The sequence below is a fragment of the Bos grunniens genome, chromosome 1 (genome assembly GCF_055505025.1).
Source record: "Bos grunniens cultivar Pamir isolate PY7600 chromosome 1, Bosgru_T2T1.0, whole genome shotgun sequence".
NCBI lineage: Eukaryota > Metazoa > Chordata > Mammalia > Artiodactyla > Bovidae > Bos > Bos grunniens.
In genome coordinates this window covers 91652474-91677444 of record NC_141165.1, presented here as the reverse complement: position 1 = coordinate 91677444, position 24971 = coordinate 91652474, and the positions used below count along the sequence as shown (strand labels likewise).

Sequence of the window (24971 nt, the reverse complement as noted above, 5' to 3'; positions counted from 1 at the left end):
ACTCTTGCACACAGTAGTAGGTATAATTGTCATCTGAATTAAATTTGCCCATTCCAGTCCATTTTAGTTCACCGATTCCTAAAATGTTGATGTTCACTCTTGTCATCTCCTGTTTGATCACTTCCAATTTGCCTTGATTCATGGACCTACCATTCCAGGTTCCTATGCAGTATTGCTTTTTTTTTTTTTTTAATTTTTAAACTTTACAATATTGTATTGGTTTTGCCAAATATCGAAATGAATCCACCACAGGTATACATGTGTTCCCCATCCTGCATCAGACTTTACTTCCACCACCAGCCACATCCACAACTGGATGTTGTTTTTGTTTTGGCTCAGTCTGTTCGTTCCTTCTGAAATTTTTTCTCTGCTCTTCTGCAATAGCATATTGGGTACCTACTGACCTGGGGAGTTCATCTTTCAGTGTCAGATCTTTTTGCCTTTTCATACTGTTCATGGGGTTCTCGAGGCAAGAATACTGAGGTGTTTTTCTATTCCCTTCTCTAGTAGACCACATTTTGTCAGAACTCTCCACCATGATCCATATGTCTTGGGTGGCCCTACACAGCATAGCTCATAGTTTCATTGAATTAGACAAGGTTGTGATCCATGTGATCAGTTTGCTTATTTTTGTGTGATACAATTGCAAATGGTATTGTGTTCTTAATTTCTCTTTCTGGTAGTGTATAGAAATGTAACAGATTTCTGTGTATTAATTTTGTATCCTACAACATTACTGAATTTATATATCCTAGTAGTTTTCTGGTGAAGACTGTAGAATTTTCTATGTAGAGTATAATGTCATCTGCAATGAGTGACCATTTAACTTCTTCCTTTGCTGTTTGAGTCCCAGATGGGTATGTACAGTTTCTTGGTGAGCCCTGTCAACATACTCATCCCTGAAAAAGGAGGGTAGTGATCGATACTGCTTCCTTTCAAGTGGGTGGGTTGGAAGTTCACCTTCCCACTGTGCTCCAGTGACATCAGGAGATAAAGGAATCATAGTATCAATCACTTCTCCCTGCATCACTTTGTTTTGCCTCATTGATGTGAACAGTGGTTCAGCTCCTATTAGGATTCTCTGGTATGATTTGGTTGCTGACTAGCCCTGCTTCACCCACCTTGTTCAGTCTTGTTGCTGTCAAGTGGAAGGATTCTGCTTCCAAATTATCACCTTGCTGACTTGGGGTGCTAGGAGGGTGTGAGTGAAACCTAATGATAACTAGCCCCACCTTATACTACCTCATTCAAACTTGTTGCCACTGTACTCCAGGGCTGCCATATCTTGTTGGAGAAATTAAAATAACATCCTTATACTGGTAAGAGGATAGACGATCAACTGCTGATTTAGACTCAATAGTACTACCCCATCAGGGTTGTATTGCTGCCCCCTGCCTCCACTGCTGTGGAGATGGGAATTCAGCATCCTGCTTAGTGCACTGATATAACCTGGCAGTGGAACAAAGTGCTACCTGCTTCTTCCAGGCAGGGGATGGGTGATTAGCAACCTGCTTGTGTCCTTAAATACCAGTTGCTATAGGATTTAAAGTGTACTCTCTGCATGGCGGGAGTGAGATGAGGTAGATGAGCAGCTCCCTAGTCAGCCCTCTTGAACGCCATGGAGTGGGAAGGAGGAGAGTATGGTTTTTTCATTGATGTTTGGATAGAATAGGATGGATAATGCCACAGTTCGCTTTTAGCCCACCCTCTTCTCAGTCCTTTTGGAGAATAGCTTTTCTTGGATTTTTTGTTTTTGTCTTTATTTTTTACCTGTGCTAGTTGGTGGTACTGGGTTGAAAACTTCTGCAGTGCTCTGTCTAGCATATATGGGACACAAAGGAAACTCAAGGAACTCACTACTGTGTCATTCCACAAGTCCTGAGATGCCTGGAAATTTCTTTCTTTCTTTCTACCTCAGAGTTTACTTTTGCTTGTTTATAATGTTATCTCCAGGGTTTTTGCTCTTGTTTTCAGTTATGAAAGACAGAAACTGGGAAAATAGGGCTGTTCCCTCTTGGCAGAATTGTAATTCCCCATCCCCAAATTTTAACATGTGTTTTCCTTCCATTCAGCTTGAATTATTTTCTAATTTCTACTTGTTTTCTTTAACTGTGGGTTATTTATAAATGTTTTATTTAGTTTCTAAATATTAGAGATTTTTCTAGAATTCTTTCATTATTGATTTCTAATTTAATTCCATTGTGGTCAGACAGTATACGGAGAAGGCAATGGCACCCCACTCCAGTACTCTTGCCTGGAAAATCCCAGAGACAGAGGAGCCTGGTGGGCTGCAGTCCATGGGGTTGCTAAGAATCAGACACAACTGAGTGACTTCACTTTCACTTTTCACTTCCACCCATTGGAGAAGGAAATGGCAAGCCACTCCAATGTTCTTGCCTGGAGAATCCCAGGGATGGAGGAGCCTGGTGGGCTGCCGTCTATGGGGTCTCATAGAGTCGGACATGACTGAAGCAACTTAGCAGCAGCAGTAGCAGCAGCAGACAGTATATTAACTGAATCCTTTTAAATTAACTGAAGCTTGTTTTATGGCCCTGTCTGTGACCTATCATAATAAATGTTAAATGAATGAGTATTTTGAAATGAATGAATATTTTGCTATTGTTGGTTGTATTTATCTGTAAATATTAATTAGGTAAAATAATTTTTATTTTATCACTTGTTTTCCTAAGTTGACCATCTCCATGCTTTATAATTTTTATTTACTTTTATATTAAAAATAGGTTTATATTTTAACATAATATATGTTTTTAAGAGATGTTACTTTTCTTTTTAGAGAATGCATTAATCATTTTAAATTTCACCTTTCAATATTTTCATATAGTAAATTTGACTTTTTTCTTTTAATATACAGTTCTATGAATTAAATACAAGTATACCTCATTTTATTTTGCTTTGAGATATTCATTTTTGTAAATTGAAGGTTTGTGCTAACTCCTGTCTTCAAGTCTATCAGCACCATTTTTCTAACAGCATTTACTCAGTGTTTCTGTGTCACTTTTTGTTAATTCTTGCAATGTTTCAAGTCATCCACCAGCAAAAACGGTGTGACTCACTGCAGGCTCAGATGATGTTTAGCTCTTTGCAGAAATTAAGTATTTTTAATTAAGATATGTACATTGGTTTTTTAAAGACATAATGCTGTTACACATAATAGGCTGCAATATAGTATAAAAATAATTTTTATATGCACTGGGAAATCAGAAAATTTGTGTGACTTGCTTTACTGTGACTGTTTTCCCCTATTAGTTTTATAGTTTTAGCTTTTTAATTTAAGCTGTGATTCATTTTGAGTTAAGTTTTGTATATGGTATAAGGATGGGATCTACATCATTTTATATGTGGATGTTCAGTTGTTGTAGTAATATTTCCTAAAAAGAAGTCTATCTCCATTAAATTGTCTTGATATCCTTGTTGAAAATCAGTTGACTAAATATGTGAGGATTTATTTCTAGATTCTCAATTCTGTTCCAGTTAGCTATATGTCTACTCTATTTCAGCACCTCATTGGTTTTGATTTCTGTAGCTTTCTATATATTTTGAAGTTTGAGTCTTCCAACATTATTCTTATTTTTTAAGTTTTTTTTTTTTTAATATACTGGGTCTCTTAAATATCCATATGGATTTTTGTCTATTGTCTATTTCTGCAAAAATCATTGTCTTATCTATTTCTGCAAAAAAAAAAAAATGCAGCTGGGATTTGGATAGGGATTTCTTTGATTCTGTATTTGCTGAGTATTACCACCTTAACAATATTAAGTCTTTTGATCTATGGGCATTAGATGTCTTTCACTTGTTAGGTCTTTAATTTTTTTCATTAATGTTTATAGTTTTTGGAATACATATTTTGTACTTCTTTTGTTCAATTTATTGCAGATTCTTTTATTACTTTTCTACTGTAAATATAATTTTTTTCTTAATTTTTGGATAGTGCTTTGTTAGTGTATAGAGTGGAGAAGGAAGTGGCAACCTGCCAGGGTCCAACCCCGGCTGATCCAGGGTATTTGAAGGAGAGACGGCATAGGCGACCTATTTATTTAAATATTTATCAAAGATATAAAGAGTAATAGAATAAGGATAGCTCAGTAGGAAAATTCAGTGGAGAAAAGAGGCTGAGTAGCTTGGTTTACGCGGGAGACCAATAAAACTTCAAGACAAGAAGTTTGCACCACTTACGTAGGCCGCAGGCGTCCTTCCGTTCTCCAGAAGGAGAGGAGACACTGAGGCCTCCCTGGTCGGATCTTAGAAGCCCAGGCATAATTAGCAAGCATGGCGGGTTCCGCGCTCCAGATGGAGACTCAGCCAGAATTTGGGAGAGAGAGCGACATGGGGAGACCAAGTTTCGGTGAACAAAGCCCACACTTTATTTTCCAAAGTAGTTTTTATACCTTAAGTTGTGCATAGAGGATAATGGGGGAAGGGGTAGGTCATGCAAGGACAGCAGTTCCTGGTTCTAATCGAAGCCAGGCTTTCAAACTTATCATATGCAAAAGTTCAGGTGAATTACATCATCTTCTGGCCAGGAGGCCTGTTAACATTTTAAGAAACTTATCTTTCTCTAAAGGTGATTATTCCAAAGTCAGGCACCAGCCTCCAAAAAAGCATTGGACAAAGCTGCATTCCTATAGGGCAAAGGTGAGGTGGGCTCAGTCAAGAAAAGAATTAACTCAAGGGTCCAAGGTTACAAACATTGAGGCTACTACTTACATTTCTGTACACCCATTATATCAATCAATACACTGCCAAGGACACAGTAGGTAAGGAGTATGGAGACTTAGCAGCAAACATTGGCCCAATAAGTGAAAAAACCTTTCACCAATACAATTTCTAATCAATCTTTTAACTACTCAAAGGAATCTGTGTTTAGACAGTTTAGAACATCTCCTGCCTCTCACAGTTGGGAGGCTCTGAACAATCACATGGGGCCGGAAAAACCTATTCAGGCAGGCTAGAGGATTTCCAAAGGAGTTTGTAGGTTGAAACACTGTCACACCCAGGAATTATTAACTGGAGCTGTAAGCTAACTCTTTTTTCAGAGAGAGGTAGTGGGGGACAGACCCCCGTAAAGTCAAAGGTGTAGGTGAAAGCACAAAGCAGAAAGTAGGCAGACTCTGGTTTTGGGGGTAGATGCTTGAGAATTTCCAGGGGGACTCCTGAGGCTCGATCCTGCCTTTGCGTATGCTGAGCCTCCTTCCTCATGACCTTTGTCATGGGTGGAGCTCCTCACGCTGGCTCCCGGCAGTGATAGAATTCCAGTTGAGCTATTCCAGATCCTGAAAGATGATGCTGTGGAAAGTGCTGCACTCAATATGCAATATGCACTCAATATGCACTATGCCGGCTCCCGGCAGCAACCCACTCCAGTGTTCTTGCCTGGAGAATCCCAGGGACGGGGGAGTCTGGTGGGCTGCAGTACATGGGGTTGCTAAGAGTCGGACATGACTGAAGCGACTTAGCAGCAGCAGCAGCAGTATATAGAGAAAGTTGATTTTTGTACATTGATTTTGTTACCTGCAGCCTTAATGTTACCTCTTTTATTAGTTGTAATGATTTTTCAGTGTATTTCTTAGGATTGTGTGCAGACATACCTTGGAGATATTGTGGTTCCAGACCATTGCAATAAAGCAAATACCACAATAAAGCATCACATGAAGTTTTTGGTTTCCTAGTGGATATAAAGTTATGTTTACACTCTGCTGTTGCCTATTAAGTATGCAATAGTATTATGTCTGAAAAAATAATGTACGTGCTTTAATTGAAAAATACTTTATTGCTTAAAATGCTAAGCATCATCTCATAATGCAGGGTTGCCATAAACCTTACATTTGTAAAAAAGCTCAGTGTCTGAGAAGTGCTAAAAAAGTAAAGCACAGTAAAATAAGGTATACCTGTATGTACAAGATCATGTTATCTACAAATAGTTTTAGTTCTTCTTTTCTAATCTGGGTATCCTTTATTTCTCTTATTCAGTTGCCCTGGATAAAACCTCTGGTACATATTTGTCTCATTCCTTGTCTTAGAAGGAAATTATTCATTGTTTCAGTAGTATGACATTAGCAGTAGGTTTTTTGTACATGCCCTTTATCAGATTGAAGAAATTTCTTTCTATTGTTAATTTATTGAGAGTTTTTACCACGAAGGTGTACAAACTTCTTTCAAATAACTTTTATTCACCTCTTGAGATGACCAAGTAATTTTTGTCTTTTAGTCTGTTGATAATAAATGTATTACATTATTGTTATTATTATATTATTATTAATTGATTTTTTGTTGTTAAGCCAGTGTTGCATTCCTGGAGTAAATCTTACCAGATCATAATAAATGACCCTTTTTAGATGTTGCTGGATTCATTTTGATTATTTTTTGCTGAGTATTTTAATGTCTGTATAAGTAAATTATTAGTCTTTAATTTTCTTTCTTTGTAACATCTTTGAATCAGGTATCAGGGTGAAAGTGAAGTTGCTCAGTCATGTCTGACTCTTTGTGACCACATGGACTGTAGCCTACCAGGCTCCTCCATCCATGGGATTTTCCAGGCAAGAGTACTGGAGGGGGGTGCCATTTTTTTCCCCTGGGATCTTTCCAACCCAGGGATTGAACCCGGGTCTCCTGCATTGCAGGCAGACGCTATACCGTCTAAGCCACTACTGGCCTAATAGCATCTTATGGGAAGTGTTTTCTCTTTTGATTTTTAAGAGAGTTAATGAAGAATAGGTAGTAATCTTAACTTTTTGGTATATTTCAGCAATGATGCCATCTGAGCTTTTCATCCTGGATAGTTAATTACTAAATCAGTGGCTTTAAAGGACTATTCAGATTTTAAAATTTATTTTCTAATCAGTTTAGGTAATTTATGTATTTCTAGGAGTTTGTTCATTTCTTCTATATTATCTAATTTGTTGACATATAAATTGTTTATAATATCCTCTTATAATCTTTATTTTTATAAGATGTGTTGTCACATTTTTAGTTCCTAATTACTTGTGTATTCTCTTTATTTAAGGTTGATGTAGCTAAATGAATTTTGCTGATTTTTTTTTTAAAGAACCAACTTTGCTTTCATTGATTTTGTTTATTGTTTTATTTTCCATTTTATTTATATCAGCTCATCTTTTTAATTTCCTTTTTCTGATTGCTTGGGTTTAGTTTTCTCTGCTTTTATTGTTTCTCATTAATTTTAGGTTACTGAATTTTAGGTTACTGAACTGAGATTTTTTTTTGTGTGTGTAGATGCTTTAGCTCTTAATTTGTATCTGAGAACTGCTTTATCTGTATCCCCTAAGGTTTATTATGTTGTGTTTTAATTTTAAAAAATATTGAAATATAGGTATTTTACAATGTTGTGTTAGTTTCTGTTGTATAGCAAAGTGAATCAGCTATTTGTATACATATATCTCCTCTCTCTTGTTTAGTGTCATATGTATATGTTTTTTATCTGTTTTTCTTTCTGTAGTTAATTTCTAGTTTTTTTTTTTTAGAAAAAATTCTTGGTGTATTTTTATCCTTTTAAATTTGTTTAGACATGTTTTGTGACATAGCATGTAGTATGTCCTGGAGAATGTTTTATATGCACTTAAAGGATGTATAGTCTGCTGTTAGGGGATGTAAGTCCTCTGGATGCCTATTGAGTTCAGTTGGTCTAATGTGTCACTTAAGACTACTATTTCTTTAGTATTTTTTTTTTTTTCTGGATACTCTGTTTATCGGTGTAAGGGGCTGTTCAAATCCTCTACTATTACTGTATTATTATGTTTCTTCCTTTGCATCTGTCAATATTTGCTTCATATTCTTATGTGCCATTATGTTAGCTGTATGTTAATGAATGTTATATCCTCTTGTATTGATCCTTCTATCATCGTGTATTTGCTGAGTTGTGTTGAACGCTTTGCAACCCTGTGAACTGTAGCCTGCCAGGCTCCTCTGTCCATGGGATTCTCCAGGCAAGAATACTGGACTGGGTTGCTGTTTCCTCCTCCAGGGTTAACCTAATATATCATGATAAATATTGCTCTTTAAAGAGCAAATTATTTTCCTACTTACAATTTTTTGGTAAAGATCTACTATAAAAATAATTTATTCTCTCTATATTTTCCTGCTACAGTAATGCTAAGACATATCTATAGTCTCCTCAAACCTCAGGTGTTAAGAGCATATTATTCTGTTTGAGTTGGAACACTGCTTCATATAGTCAACATGTTTTTTTAAGGCACTCTAAGAACTCTCAAGGACAGTAAAAGAAAAACATTACTGTTGCCTACAGATCTTTCAGGTATTTTTCCCCTCAAATTTTAAATTAAACGTTGTGATAACTGGTTTCTGTTTTCCATGATACAGTCTTTAAGTTATTTTTCTTTTACTTTGAGCCACTCCTTCATTTTCAACTTGCTGAGCAGGCAGGCTTTTCGTTTCCACGGAAAAGAATTCCTACGGCTGCGGGTAGGCGTTCTTATTCCACCAGTCTTTTGTTGTGCTGTTGGACCCAGTGACTTAGGTGGAAAAGTACAAGGTATTCTTCCATGGTGGATGTGATATGGTAATAAGAAACTGGGATCTAACAGGATCCTGGATCTAACAGTTCGCTGGATCTAACAGGACCCAGGGAACTGATAAGCTGGAAGGCACACCAGTAAGGCTGCAGTGTGTTTTATGCAAATTGTATGCTGTTCTAGTAACTTTTCCATCAGAGGTGTTGTAGATCAAGAGTGAAGAATCTTCTGCTGCATGAGACAACAAGTAGGAATCCTCTTGCAACTACTTAATTTTCTTAGAATTATATAATGCCTTTCTTTTTCCTTTGTGGTAGACCTTGTCTGATATGAGTATTGCTACCCCAACTTTCTTGTTGTTTTCATTTGTATGAAACGTTTTTTACCTATTCCCTCACTTTCAGTCTGTGTGTGCGTTTAGCTCTGAAATGAGTCTCTTATAGGCAGGATATAGATGCGTCCTTTTTGTTTTTTTTTTTAAGAATACAGTCAGCTACCTTATCTTTTGACTTGAGCATTTAATCCATTAACATATAAAGTGATTATTGATTGGCATGTATTTATTGACATTTTGTTTCTTGTTTTTTTTTTTTTTATGATTCTGCTCTGTTCTTGCCTTGTGGTTCAGTGATTTTTTTTTTAGTGTCATACTTGTGTTCCTTTCTCTCTTGTTTCTGTGAATCTATGGTATGTTTTTGATTTGTAGTTAACATAGGATTTATATATATTGATCTATATGTCACTTTGTTACAAAGTGGTAGTCATTTGAGCTTAAACACATTCTAAATGATCTACATATTTTACTTCCTTCCCGCATGTTTTTGTTTTTGATGACATATTTTACACCTTCATGTTTATCCCTTAATTGTTTCTTGTAATTGATTTTACAATTTTTGTCTTTTAATCTTCACATTATCTTTTTTAAGTGGTTGATCCATAGTCTTCACTATATATTTGCCTTTATTAGTACGATTTTTCCTTTCCTATGAATTCTTACTTCTTATCGTAGCCATTTCTTTTCCACGTAGGGAAGACTCTTTAGCATTTCTTTTAGGGTCAATTTAGTATTGAACTCTTAGTCTTTGCTTGTCAGAGAAAGTGTTTTTATCTCTCTTCCATTTCTAAATGGTAATCTTGTGGAATAGAGTATCCCAGGTTGTAGGCTTTCCCCTTTCAACTCTTTAAATATGTCATGCCACTCCCATCTGGTCTGCAAAATCTGTAGAAAAATCAGCTGATAGCCTTATGGTGTTCCCTTGTATGTGACTTTTTGTTTTTTATTTGCTGCCTTTGCAATTATCTCTTTATTTGTAAGTTTTTCCATTTTAGTTATGATATCTCTTGGTGCAGGTCTCTTTGGTTCATTTTGTTTGGGGTCCTCTGTGCCTCCTGTGTCTGGATGTCTGTTTCCTTCTTCAGGCTCTAGAAATTTTTAGCCACAATTTCATCAAACACATTTTAAACTCCTTTCTCTATCTTTACTTCTTGGACCCCTATAATGTGAATGTTAATATGAATGCTTGATGTTGGCTCAGTGATCCCTTAAACTATCCTTACCTCTAAAAATTTTTCTTTTTCCTGTTATGACTGGGTGATTTCCATTATTCTGTCTCACAGATTGCACGTGCATTTTTCTTTGTCACCTAGTCTGTTAATTCCCTCAGTCTGTTTTTCATTCCAGTTGTTATACTCTTTTTTTAAAAAATATAAATTTATTTATTTTAATTGGAGGCTAATTACTTTACAATATTGTATTGGTTTCTTTTTCTCTGGTTCTTTTTTATATTTTCTAGTTCCTTGTTTAAATTCTCACTGTATTCATCTATTCTTTTCTCAAGTTCAGGTCAGTTCAGTTCAGTCACTCAGTTGTATCCGACTCTGTGACCCCATGGACTGCCACACCCCAGGCTTCCCTGTCCACCACCATCTCCCAGAGCTTGCCCAAACTCATATCCATCCAGTCGGTGATGCCATCCAACTATCTCATGCTCTGCCATCCCTTTCTCTTCCTGCCTTCAATCTTTCCCAGCATCAGGGTCTTTTCCAATGAGTCAGTTCTTCACATTGGGTAGCCAAAGTATTAGAGCTTCAGCTTCAGCATTAGTCCTTCCAATGAATATTCAGGACTGATTTCCTTTAGGATTGACTGGTTTGATCTCCTTACAGTCCAAGGGACTCTCAAGAATCTTCTCTAACACCACGGTTCAAAAGCATCAATTCTTTGGCGCTCATTTTTCTTTATAGTCCAACTCTCACATCCATACATGACTACTGAAAAAAACATAGCTTTGAATAGATGGACCTTTGTTGGCAAAATAATGTCTCTGCTTTTTAATATACTGTCTAGGTTGGTCATAGCTTTTCTTCCAAGGAGCAAGCATCTTTAAATTTCATGGCTGCACTCAACATCTGCAGTGATTTTGGAGCCCAAGAAAATAAAGTCTCTCACTGTTTCCATTGTTACCCCATCTATTTGCCATGAAGTGGTGGGACCAGATGCCATGATCTTGGGTTTTTGAATGTTGAGTTTTAAGCCAGCTTTTTCAATCTCCTCTTTTACTTTCATCAAGAGGCTCTTTAGTTCCTCTTTGCTTTCTGCCATAAGGGTGGTGTCATCTGCATGCATATCTGAGGTTATTGACATTTCTCCCAGCAGTCTTAATTCCGCCTTGTGCTTCATGCAGCCCAGCATTTCGCATGATGTACTCTGCATATAGGTTAAATAGGCAGGGTAACAGCCTTGAAGTACTCCTTTCCCAATGTGGAACCAGTTTGTTCCATGTCCGGTTCTAACTGTTGTTTCTTGACTTGCATACAGATTTCTCAGGAGGCAGGTAAAGCCGTCCGGTATTCCCATCTCTTGAAAAAATTTCCACAGTTTGTTGTGATCTACCTGCCTTTGGAGAAGGCAATGGCACCCTACTCCAGTGTTCTTGCCTGGAGAATCCCAGGGATGGGGGAGCCTGGTGGGCTGCCATCTATGGGGTCGTTAAGAGTCGGACACGACTGAGCGACTTCACTTTCACTTTTCACTTCCATGCATTGGAGAAGGAAATGGCAACCCACTCCAGTGTTCTTGCCTGGGGAATCCCAGGGACGGGCGAGCCTGGTGGGCTGCCATCTATGGGGTCGCACAGAGTCGGACATGACTGAAGTGACTTAGCACACAGTCAAAGGCTTTGGCGCAGTCAATTAAAGCAGATGTTTTTCTGGAATTCTCTTGTTTTTTCTATGATCCAACAGAATTTGCAATTTAATCTCTGGTTCCTCTGCCTTGAACATCCAGCTTCAACATCTGGAAGTTCTCTAGTCTTTCCCATTCTATTGTTTTCCTCTGTTTCCTTGCACTGATCACTTAGGATGACTTTCTTATCTCTCCTTGCTATTGTTTGGAACTCTGGAGGTTTTTAAAGCCATTCAGGAGACTCATCTTCCTGATTCCAGCACAATGGCTGGGGTGTCCAAACCCCTTATTCCTTAGGGAGAACTTCCCAATCTGTGATATCCCCTTCTTTTTCTGTGCTTCCTGCTAGGCACTGGTCCTGATCACTTTGCCTTCCTCACTACCTGACTCTATGTGGATCTTTCTTTACACCCTTGGTTGTAAAAGAACCTTTCTGCCAGTCTCTAGTTTATTTTTAGCAAGCCTCACATGTAGATCTATTTTTGATGTATTCAACAGGAGGAGGTGAGCTCAGTGTCTTCTACTCCACCATTTTGATCTCTCTCCATTTCTTTTATTTAACATATTTTGTTTTCCTGATTTTGTTCAGTTGTCTCTATGTGTTTTCTTGCATTTCATACAGTTTAAGATGATTATTTTACATTCTTTGTCAGGCAGGTCATAAATCTCCATTTCTTTGGAACCAGTTACTAGAGCTCTATTACTTTCCTTTGGTGGTGTCACATTTGCATAACTCTCTGTTGTCTGTGTAGCCTTACATCGGTGTCTGTGCATTTGTGGAAGCAAACACCTCTTCCAGTTTTTACAAACTGGTTTCATGAGATAAAAACCTCCTGTCTGTTTCCTGAGCTGATAGGATTATATCCATAATTGCTGTTGTGAAGCATGCATGGGAGGCAGTTTTTGCTGGGTCTACAGTGGCATCTATGACTTGTGGGCTTGTTACTGGGTCTTGGGCTGGTATGGATGGATCCCTTCTGGTCCCTGGGTGGATGTGACTGCCTGTAGTACCTTGTTCAGTAGGGTAGTACTGGGACAAGAGTCTGCTTTAGGGTCCATGCGTGGGTCCTCAGCCAACAGGTCCTTGTGCTAGGAGTGTTTATGGTGTTTTGGGCCCTCTCAGAATTTCTGAGAGTATAGACAGGAGTATATACCCAACGTCCTGTTGGGTATATTTGGTAGCAGGACTGTTCACAGACTGCTGTTGGGAGGGAGTGGGATTCGGTGTAGGGCCCTTTCAGATCTCCAAGTAGGAGTGTTTCCTACTGGGACACTGGTCATTCAGGATTGTTGTAGACTGTCAGACTATGGATTATGAGGAAGCTGGAGTCATATATAGGGCTTTTTCAGAAACTCCAAGGGGCAGAGACAGGAGTATCTCCTGTCTAGTCTTTGTGTCAGCAGAAATTCTAGCATACTGTGGCAGTGAGGGGGCTTGAGCTGAGTATAAATCCTTTTTAGGATCTTAGAGGGCCCAGACAAGCATGTTTCCTAAGGGGTTCCTATGCCAGTAAGATTGTTCCTAAACTGTGGCTGAGACCTGCTGGAGGTCTGTTAGGGGGCCGTTTCAGAATCAACAGTCTGATGAACTATACGTTACTTCCAGGGGCTCTCCTCCAAAGGTGGAGTGAGCTGGAGCTGGTTCAAAGGCCACTTCCTGGTCTACAGCCAGGAACAAGTTCTTGGTTATGCCTGTTAACCTGATACATGGATGAATGTGACTCCTTTGGATCTCTTGACATATGGGATATGCTGGTGACAGACCCAGAGCCAAATGGGATTGTAGCTAAATTCTCAGGGGAACAGAGCTATTTCTGTTTCTATAGCTGAGACCACAGTCAGTGAGTCAGCTGCCTAGAGGCAGTTCTGTCTCCTCAGTGGAGAAAATGGACTGCACCTTCATAACCTCCAACATGGATCCTGGAGCTCCTGAGAATGCACTTTGGTCTGTGCATGCAGAGGCAAAATTATTGTTGTTGAGGGGGTTGATGTTGAGGGACATTTTATTCAGTCATTTTGCTGACAAACAATGCTGTATAATATAATTTCCATTAACTAAGACCATGATTTTTCAACCCTTTATTTACAAAAATAAAGGTAAATAATAAGCCAAATGTTGGTTGCTAAGTAGGTTAGTTTTTTTCTTTATACCTGAATATTGATACTAATTAAAATGTTAGAATCCTTGACTTTTATTATTTTAGACTTGGAAGACCTGGTGTTGATTGTTATTGTCAACATGAAAGTGGTGCGGCTGTCCTGCAACTCCAATTCTTGATCAATGAGGTAAGGATCTTCTTGAATATTTATATGTCACACACATTGTGTAATTGTTTTCATAGTATTTTTCTACATGCTTAAAGATATATACATATGAAATATTATTCATGGTGACATTTTTCGTTAAAGACTGCACTCCTGTATTTGTTAATTTATTAAATTTTAAAGGAAAAAATTTGTATTACCAGAAGATCCTGTTATTGTGATTGTGTAGCATAATTTATAGATTAATTGTTTAAGCAATTTTAAAAAAATTACTAAAATCCTTTGATTGCCATACTGACCATTAAACTTTCCCTCTACACTCTCCTTTCACCAGGTTGTTTAATCATCTAGTATTAATTTTCATGTTTTATCTTTATCTTCCATTAAATAATCTTTTCAGTTTTATAATTTGAATGTCTTTGTCTGTATTTTTATAATCATTTGTTGGTGTATGAGGGCATAGCTATTTTGACATTGGCTGCCTGCTGCTGCTAAGTCACTTCAGTCATTTCCGACTCTGTGTGACCCCATAGATGGCAGCCCACCAGGCTGCCTACCCTATTCCTATTTTTATAGACCTATGGTGATGAGGAACTCCCTAAAGACAAAGTTTATAAAGCTCAGAAAGTGTAGTTTAAGGCTGCTTAAGGCCTTCTTGACTCATATTTTTACAATGGATCCTTTAATATTCTAGAACTCTTTTATGTTAAGTGAGTCAGTCAATACAAAAATGTTCTAAGAGTTTATGCCATACCAAATTTGAGCACTTAGCAGATTGGGCTCAGTATGTTGAGAGAAAAATATGAGATATCATTGGTGGTTTTCTTATGGCATGAATGATGATCTTTTATTTGACAACTCTGTGTATTTGCATATATATATCTTTCTAAGAATTTTTACTCATAAACATGGGTAAAATATTTCATATAGCTTTGTATCAGTGATACCTGAGATATGAAAAATTTATGATACTGAGACATGTCCACGTTTTACTTTTCTTGACTCAAAAATCTTTCTCAGAAGGCTGTGAGATTCTCCTTATTGACAGATCTAGCATATTTCATATGGTAGGCATATTTGCTATGGGGTAGCAAAATGAGAGAGGGAAATAAAGAGCAGGGAAAATATTTTTTAAAATATTTTATTGTGATAGCTAGTCATTAGTATCTAGAATGGCAGCCTTTTTGAAATCTCAGTGTTACACTGTAGCTCCCAGAGCAAAATGTGGGAGATGGTGAAGGACAGGGAAGCCTGGTGTACAGCAGTCCATGGGCTTGCAAAGAGTCAGACATGACTGAGTGACTGAACAGCAACAACTTTATAGCTCCTAGTTGAAAGATCTCAGTCCTTTGCCTTCTGTATAGATGTTTACTGGTAAGCATAAATTGTTTCCAGGTGATTTTCTCTGTGTCCTGTCCTCTGAGAATTGTCTTCAAGGCCTTAAATTTGTCTCTGTGCTGTTACATATGGAGAAGGCAATGGCACCCCACTCCAGTACTTTTGCCTGGAAAATCCCATGGACGGAGGAGCCTGGTAGGCTGCAGTCCGTGGGGTCTCTAGAGTCAGACACGACTGAGCAACTTCACTTTCACGCACTGGAGAAGGACTCCAGTGTTCTTGCCTGGAGAATCCCAGGGACGGGGAAGCCTGGTGGGCTGCCGTCTATGGGGTCGCACAGAGTCGGACACGACTGAAGCGGCTTAGCAGCACCAGCAGCTGTTACATAACTAAGAATATATAAAGACAAGCCTTCAAAACTGACAAGCCTGCCAGTGTTTATGTTGTCTGTCCTGAACTACTCACCTTGATCTGCCTTTAAATTCAATTTCGGGACCTTTTCCCAAACTTCCCAGCCTCTGACCTCATGACACATGTTTTTATTCAATTTTTAATCTTCACAGGTCTTCATTAGCAGTGTTTCTTATAGATTTGTTTTTGTAAATGAGTCCTAGACACCCTGCTGATGGGTGTTATGTCTCTGCTGGCACTGTTACATTCAGAGGTTCTGTTTACTTCCCTTAAATGCTGTTATTTCCTAGTTTTATTATAGTAGTATTAATACTGACTTCCTTCCTATATCAGCTATTACCCTAAGATATTATTAAACATCTGGATTATTTTACTTTCATTGCCTTTGGCATAGTATATATGTTTTGTATAGCATGAACTACATTTTATTAATTTCATGTATCGTGAAATGATGTTATGTTTTATTCATTTTGTATATCATAGTCTATCGTCACCCTGTCCCAAATGAGTTTCTACCTTCCTGAGAAATGAAGTCACTGTTCTATAACTCAGAAAAATTGTAGCTCATCAAGTACTTCTAAGAAATCCTAATAATTTTCTAGTTTGAATATGTAAAGTATTTGAGAACAGCTTACAAATAAAGCAAGCATACAAAAACAAAAATCCTCAAGGTGTGTGTAGGATTCATTTTATTGCATGGAGTGTAATTACCTGTGAGATCATGTCAAAATATATGTATCAATGTATACCTGTTTGAATATATGTAATTTACATATTTATATGCAAATATGCAAATTACATACATTTTAAAACATTTTAATGGTTATACTCTGTTATGGTTGTTGTTTTAGAAGCTATTTTTCTCTGAGACTAAAATCATAGTTATGTATTGAATAGTGTCAAGAGAACCATCACAAGACACACGAGCATCTGTTTGTCTTAGGAATTATTATGGAAGTGTCATTTAGATTCCTATATTCATTAATTCCTAAAGAAGAAATAAATTCTAGGAATTTCAGTATAGCTCTTTCTAGCATTTACATGGGCTAATCATTTTGATATCTGTGTTTGAGCTAATTAACTATGAAAGGTTACTTGTAACACAGTACTTTGAAAAATATAAGAATTTTAGATATCTCAGGACTACCATAATTGTGCAAGATCAGTTTTACAGAACACACTCAGTACTCTAGAGTAGCTTCAGGCTCTGACATAGGGCAAGCATTGACATTTTTTGCTGGGAAATTCATGATGGCAAAAGTTCTGACATAGTTTTAAGATGATCTTAGTTAACTCTGAAGTAAGTAGTTTAAATATATGTATAAGAAGTCATACATGGCAGCTAGTTCTGCCCATGTTGTGTCTGCCATACTAATAGGTAGAACCCATCCTATTTTAAATATTTGAAGTAGGATTCATTTGTATTTGAAGGCTTTGTATAAAAAGGCTCTTATTATTTTTGCAGTTATACTGAATTCTAGTTGGAAAAATGTTTATTTTTACTACAGATGTTTTCTTTTGTCACAGATGAATCTTCTTGAACTATGAATACAAATTAAGTTATATCAAGTATACTTTTTAGGAAGAATATGTACATCTCAACTGTATAGAAAATTTTTAGAAATGGTGAATTTTTATGTGATTAGATTGCAGTTTTAAAACTGAATTGGATATTTGCTTCTCTGTAGAGCTACATGATATATATGTAAACAGTAGAAACAAAAAGGAATAGTTTTTCACAAAGAAAATATAATCTTTAATAGTTACAATGAAGCTTATAATAATAATAATCCCTCTATTGATAAATGCATATTCCTTGAGCTAATCATTCTCACCAATCCGTATATGGTAGTTTACCTGCTTCTTCTACTCTTAGCATTTTTAGGCTTCCTGACTGAAATATGTTCATTGTCTTTCCTTGTATTTCTACATTATATAAATACAAATAACTTAAAGGGCACTGAAAAATTCAGTACATTAGTTTAGGTTTTATTTCACAAAAAAACATAAATTAAGTAAATCACTCATTTTGTCTTCATTTTGTTCCAGGGTGCTTTGGTCAGTGCAAGTTCAGACGATACACTTCATTTGTGGAACCTTAGACAAAAAAGGCCAGCTATTCTTCATTCTCTCAAATTTAACAGAGAACGGTAAGAATGTAAGAGTTACACAATTTCTTAATGTATAAGAAAATGATTTGCTGAACAGGTTTCAGGTTAATTTTTGAAAAAAAAATTTAAAATAATTTTAATAGCTCTAAATAATATTTATGCTTGCTTTTATAATAGTTTATTTACATAGAAAATTCACTGATATAGGTTCAATCATCTTCTAGTGGAGAACTCCTAGCATTCTTCTCTTTGTAAACCAGGACTTCAGCAATGGGTGATATGTTCTCTTTCTTAGGCCAGGGTGCTGAAAACTCAGACCTAAAATTTAAAAGTCAAGTAAATACTGAATGTATTTCTACACTTTTTGATTTTGGAAGTTACCTCCTACACTTTCACTTTTTTGCTTAAATTTTTTTTTACCTTAAAAAATATGAGACAGAGATTTTAGACATCCAAAATTGTTGGTACTAAGTGTTGAGCAACTTTATACATTCAAGATTAACATTTTCAGAGATGATTAATTGATCAGAATTCAAATTCTTCCATTTTAGAGTGAAATAATAATTTGAAAAAAATTAACAGATATGGAACACTTATTAGAACAGATATGGAAGAATTATTAGATTTTATTTGTAAGTGTACAAAATTTTAACGTTTCTAGTGTCTGTTTCAACCAGAGCTAGAATATCACAGACATCTACTTAGCTGATAATCCATCTCAAGATGAAGTAAAATTTGTATTTTATTAACCATCTCTGTTATTTAACTATCAAATGATTTGATTTTTTTTTTTTATTATTTGGGAAGCAGTCAGGCTTTTTGCAGTGATTATGAAGGGCTAGCACAGGAAAATTTGATATTAATGAAAGAGAAAGAAATCTCTGAGAGGTAAATTTACACAAATTAGCAAGTACTAGTCACAACTGAGGTAGGTAGATAATAGAGACAGTCACTGCTGAGAACTCAAGAAAGTACTTATTTTATTTTGTTGAATGGTTATAGTTCATATGGAATCATCACCATGTAAGCAGAGCTTAATGACATAATTGTGTTTTTTTGGTTTGATGAGAAGAAAGAATGGCATCTATATAGACATTCTTTTTTCTACCTGAAACTTTTTCTTCTCATTTGCATATTACTTAACCTTCAATGTTCTGAGTAATATTCATGAATATTATATCTACAGTATTTTGGAATTCAGCATCAATGAAAGTTTTTATTATATCCAGTATTTTTTTGAGTGGAGAAAATTTATATTTTAGCTATTTGCTAAAACTAGGTAGAACTTCTTCATATTCGATCTAATTTTGGTTTATTTTATCTTAAATTTTAAAATAAATAATGTAGCAGAAATTTCATGATATGAAAAACTGAAAGATCAGTCAAGAGTTGTTATATGTTTCCTTGTATCTTTACTACTAAAAATAGTACCTACTCAGGTATTGCCATATTGATTTTATCTCTTTCTCTGCTTGTAGCATTTTTTGTTTGTCAACATTTTGAGTAGATCTGGCCCTACAATTTTGTGTAGATAAGCAGAATGAGTTTTTTCCCCCTTACAACTGGATTGTTGAAGGAAATGTTCTGGTGCCTTTTAAAGCCATTTGGGGAGAAGAAATGATTAATGATGATGATTTCCGATTATAATTTTATTAACTCAATTGAGGTGTATTTAACTAGTAGCAATATAAAAGCAAGCTGACAGATTTTGTACAAATGTAAACATTGGGAACTTTGTAGGCATTACCTATATTTTTAATTAACTTTTATTGGGATATAGTTGCTTTACCAATGTTGTGTTAGTTTCTGCTGTACATCAAAGTGAATCTGTTATATGTATACATATATCCCGTCTTTTTAAGATTTCCTTCCCATTTAGGTCACCACAAAGCATTGAGTAGAGCTCCCTTTGCTAAACAGTAGGTTCTCGTTAGTTATCTATTTTATACATCGTAGTGTGTATATCGGAGAAGGCAATGGCACCCCACTCCAGTACTCTTGCCTGGAAAATCCCATGGATGGAGGAGCCTGGTAGGCTGCAGTCCATGAGGTCTCTGAGTCAGACATGACTGAGCGACTTCACTTTCACTTTTCACTTTCATGCATTGGAGAAGGAAATGGCAACCCACTCCAGTGTTCTTGCCTGGAGAATCCCGGGGACAGAGGAGCCTGGTACGAGGCTGTCTATGGGGTCACATGGAGTCGGACATGACTGAAGCGACTTAGCAGCAGCAGCAGTGTGTATATGTCAATCCCAAAGGCCCAATTCATTGCAACCCCTTCCCCTTGGTATCCCTAAGTTTGTTCCCTACATATGTCTCTCTATTTCTGCTTTGCAAATGAGTTTATCTATACCATTTTTCTAGATTCCACATGTAAGTGATTTTATGTGATATTTGTTTTTCTTCTTCTGATTTACTTCACTCTGTATGACAATCTCCAGATCTATCCACGTCTCTGCAGATGGCACTATTTAGTTCCACTTTATGGCTAAGTAACAGTCCAGTGTCTATATGTACCACATCTTCTTTATCCAGTCTTCTGTTGATGAACTTTTAGGTTGCTTCTGTTTCCTGGCTATTGTAAATAGTGCTGCAATGAACATTGGAGTGCATGTATCTTTTTGAATTGTGACTTTCCCTGGGTTATATGCTCAGAAGTGGGATAGCTGGGTCATATGGCAGTTTTGTTTGTAGATTTTTGAGGACCATCCATACTGTTCTCTATAGTGGCTGTACTGATTTACATTCCCACCAACAGTTCCCTTTTCTCCACATTCTCTCCAGCATTTATTATTTGTGACTTTTTGATTATGGTGATTTTGATCAGTGTGAGATGATAGCTCATTGTAGTTTTGATTTGAATTTCTTAAATCTTAATAATTAGTAATTTTGAGCATCTTTTTATGTATGTGTTGGCCATCTCTATGTCTTCTTTGGAGAAATGTCTATTTCAGTTCAGTAGCTCAGTTGTGTCCGACTTTTTGCGACCCCATGAATCGCAGCACGCCAGGCCTCCCTGTCCATCACCAACTCCTGGAGTTCACTCAAATTTAGATCTGTGCAGTTTTTCATTGGGTTATTATTTTTTTATATTGAGCTACATGAGCTGTTTATATATTTTGGAGATTAATCCCTTGTTGGTTGCTTCATTTGCAAATATTTTCTCCCATTTTGAAGGCTGTCTTTTTGTTTTGTTTATGGCTTCTTTTGCCCTGTAAAAGCTTTTAGGTAAAATTAGGTCCCATTTTTTTTTTTTTTTAAATTTTCATTACTCTAGACGGTGGTTCAAAAAAGATCTTGCTGCAATTTATGTTAAACGTGTTCTGCCTGTATTTTCCTCTAAGACTTCTATAGTGTCTGGCCTTGAATTTAGGTCTTTAATCCATTTTGAGTTTGTTTTTGTGTATAGTGTTAAGAAGTGTAATTTCATTCTTTTACATGTAACTATCTGGGGTTGCCTATTTTAATGCTTACAAAAACATGATATTTATCATTTTGAGAGAGATAAATTATCTTAACATTGAGAATAATCATTAATATCACTATTTATTGTGGAGAGAATAAAAATCCTTAAATGTATGGTGAAGGCAAGGCTTAAGTCAACAAAGAATTTAAACAAGCATCTTTGGGAACTCTAAGCCCTCCTAAATAGCCCATTTAACTATATAAATTTCTATATACCTGTCAACTGAAAGACAGATATACAAGTGTGAGAGTGTGAGTGAAGTTTTATTGAGGGTCTTACTGGGAACTATATGGCCTGGAAGATAGCCTCTCAGATAGCTTTGAGGAACTGTTGCAAAAAATGTACTGAGGAACCAGTATCTATATTAATTTTTTTCACTGGAAGAAACATAGAGTCAGGCATAAAAGATTATTGCTAATCAAAAAGAGAAGACATCTTAAGTTAATGATGTAAGTGCTTCTCTATGTATGGGAAGATGTAAGAATCTGGGACCATTGAAATTCTTTTTTAGATACGAATCTTAACTGTCTTTGGGCCATATATCCAAAACAGAATGCTGCATCCTGTTTTTCTCTCTCCTGAATTCCCCTCTGGGTATACTTGCAGTGAGTTGTTGCAGCTTAATCCTTGTAATACTGGAATGTTGGGCAACATTCTTTCATATCCTTATGCTTATATAATATACATATATACATATTTAGTTTACATAGTTTGTAAATTTTAGTGTTTTTGTTTTTTTGTTTTTTTTTAAAGAGAGCACCTTCAATCTTTGGTTTTATAATCTTTGAAGGTGGCAACCAGGCTTAAATTGTTGATGATCCTTGGGTCCTCTCATATATGACCTTATAAACCTAAATATGGAAAAAAACTTTTTATTTCTGTATGATCTGAAAAATGAATAAAATCAAGCATTCACCTTTTAAGGCATATTAACAGTCATTGCTATCACTGATCATAAATTGTGTAACATTGGGGAAAGCCTAGAATTATTTTATATGGTTTTCAAGTAAAATTCAACAAGGAGACTATGACATACAGATCATAAAGTATTTGTACTTATTATATCAGTTTATTCTTTTTCTATCTGTGGTATTCTGATAATTAATATCATCAAAACATTTCTAAGTAATATTAGTTAAATTGCCAGGAAGAAGAAATATTTTGTTAAGAACTTTATTTATGAGATCTCTAGCAAACTTGACCCATCAGTGTTGGCTTTGGGAACTATTTATAACCCCAATTTTAAAAACTATATTGCTTTATAAAGATAATATGAATTATTTCTCTTTAAAATTTTTCTGAAGTTATTAACATATTTGCCTGGTTAGACATTCAAAGATAAAAAACATATGTACAGTGAAGGATCTTTCTTCCTTACATATAAGCAAATGTATATGTAACATAATTTTCTATTTTATGTATTTATAGACAAATATGAAAGTATCATACATTTCTGTTACACAGGTTGTAACATGCAAACAGTTTTGTACCTTGTTTTGTCTGTATATATTCTCAAGATCATTCCTTATCAACACATAAAATGTTTCCTTTTCTTGTGTGTGTATGCAAATATTACCAAACCATCAAGACTGTGTAAATATTAATTGTATGCCTCAAAATAATTTTACATTCATGTAACAAATGCACAGTTCAAGAAAGAGAAAATTACTAAAACCACAGAAATCCCTCTGTGTTAAATAATTATTACCTAACCCTCAAATGTCACAAACACTATTTTTATTTCAAAAACTGTTGTTTTTGACATTTATAGAAATGAAATTATATGTATATACTTGTTTGTATTTGGCACCTTTTGCTCAACATTATATTTTGAAGTTTCACTCACGTTGCATGTAGCTTATTATTTTCATTGTTATGTAGTATTCGATTTAATGGGTATTTGATTTGATTAACCATTCTACTTCAATATATCCTGGTTATATTTTTGTATTTCCATTTAACTTTTAGAAATTGCTTGTCAGATTCCACAAACACACTTGCTGAGATTTTGATTAGAAACATCTTGAAGCTGTAGGTCAGTCTGGGGAGAACTGAAATTGCCTTGATGATGGAGAATGGCAGTATTGTTTGATTGTTGTTGACAATGATGACTCTGATTCATTGGATGAATCACAGACAGGGAATTGAACATGGTATATATTATATCCCACCACTTAGGTATTCTTTGATTTCTCTGAATAACATTTATAGTTTTCTCTATAGGGGTCTTCTACATTTTTATTGTGCTTAGTCATAAATACTTGATAATTTTAAATGCTATTGAAAATTATATATGATGATAAAATGATAATATATCTAATGTAAGTTGTACATGATGATAATTAAATTATATGTCATTTTCTGTATTATTTTTGTTAGAATATAGAAATATAATTTATTCTTTTTTCTATATTCTGTTCTGTGGCAGTGATTTCCACCATTCTGTCCTCCAGGTAATTTATCTGATCTTCTGCTGCAAAATTGATTCCTTCTAGTGTATTACTCATCTCTGTTTGTTCCTTAGTTCTTTTCGGTCTTTGGTAAACATTTCTTGGATCTCCATTATTTTTCCTAGATCATGTATCATCTTCACTGTTGTTATTCTGAATTCTTTTCCTTGAAGGTTGCCTATCTCCACTTCATTTAGTTATTTTTCAGGAGTTTTATCTTGTTCCTTCATCTGGGACATACTTTTTGCTTTTTCATCCTGATTTACTTTCTGTAATGTGCTTTTTGGAGAAGGCAATGGCATCCCATTCCAGTACTCTTGCCTGGAAAATCCCATGGATGGAGGAGCCTGGTAGGCTGCAGTCCATGGGGTCTCGAAGAGTGGGACACGACTGAGCGACTTCACTTTCACTTTCCCTTTCATGCATTGGAGAAGGAAATGGCAGCCCACTCCAGTGTTCTTGCCTGGAGAATCCCAGGGACAGGGGAGCCTGGTGGGCTGCTGTCTCTGGGGTCGCACAGAGTCGGACACGACTGAAGGGACTTAGCAAGCAAGCAATGTGCTTTTTGTTCTAGCCACTGTGGAACCGTGGTATTTCTTGCTTCTTCTGTCTGCCCTCTGATGGAGGAGGCTAAGAGGCTTTTGTAAGCTTCCTGATGGGAAGGACTGGTGGTGGGAAAAACTGAGTCTTGCTCTGGTGGGCAGGGCCTTGCTCAGTGAAGCTTTAATCCAGTTATCTGCTGATAATTGTTGTACTCCCTGCCTGTTAGTTGTTTGGCCTGGGGCAGCACTGTCTATGGTCAGGTAAGGTGACCTCCAAGAGGATTTACTCTAAGGGGGACCTTCCCAGACAGGTGCCCCTGTCCCTGTGGTGAGCCCCTGTGGACCCACACCTCCACAGGAGACTGTCCAACATTAGCAGATAGTTTTTTATATTTGGTTCAGTCTCCTGTGGGGTCACTGCTCCTTTCCTCTGGGTCTTGGTGCATGCAAGATTTTGTTTTGTGCCTTCTAAGATTGGAGTCTCTGTTTCCCTCAGACCTTTGGAAGTCCTATAAGCAAATCCTGCTGGCCTTCAAGGTCAGATTGCCTGGGGATTCACAGTCCCTTTGTTGGATGCCCAAGCTGGAAAGCCTGATGTGGGGTTCAGAACCTTCACAACAGTGGGAGAGATTCTTTGGTATTACTGTTCTCCAATTTGTGGGTTACCCACCGGGCAGGTATGAGATTTGATTTTATCC

General features: G+C 36.4%; 1 protein-coding gene across 10 annotated transcripts in view; it reads left to right on the top strand.

Annotated features, from left to right (window-relative positions):
* The window catches only part of STXBP5L (syntaxin binding protein 5L), a 455210-nt gene that overhangs the window by 178414 nt on the left and 251825 nt on the right, over positions 1 to 24971 (top strand). For all 10 annotated transcript variants that reach the window (XM_086404109.1, XM_086404086.1, XM_086404055.1 and 7 more), the window contains exons 4-5: positions 13893 to 13974; positions 17752 to 17852. In XM_086404109.1, the coding sequence (XP_086260235.1) occupies positions 13893 to 13974; positions 17752 to 17852 (183 nt within the window). The remainder of the gene's footprint in view (positions 1 to 13892; positions 13975 to 17751; positions 17853 to 24971) is intronic.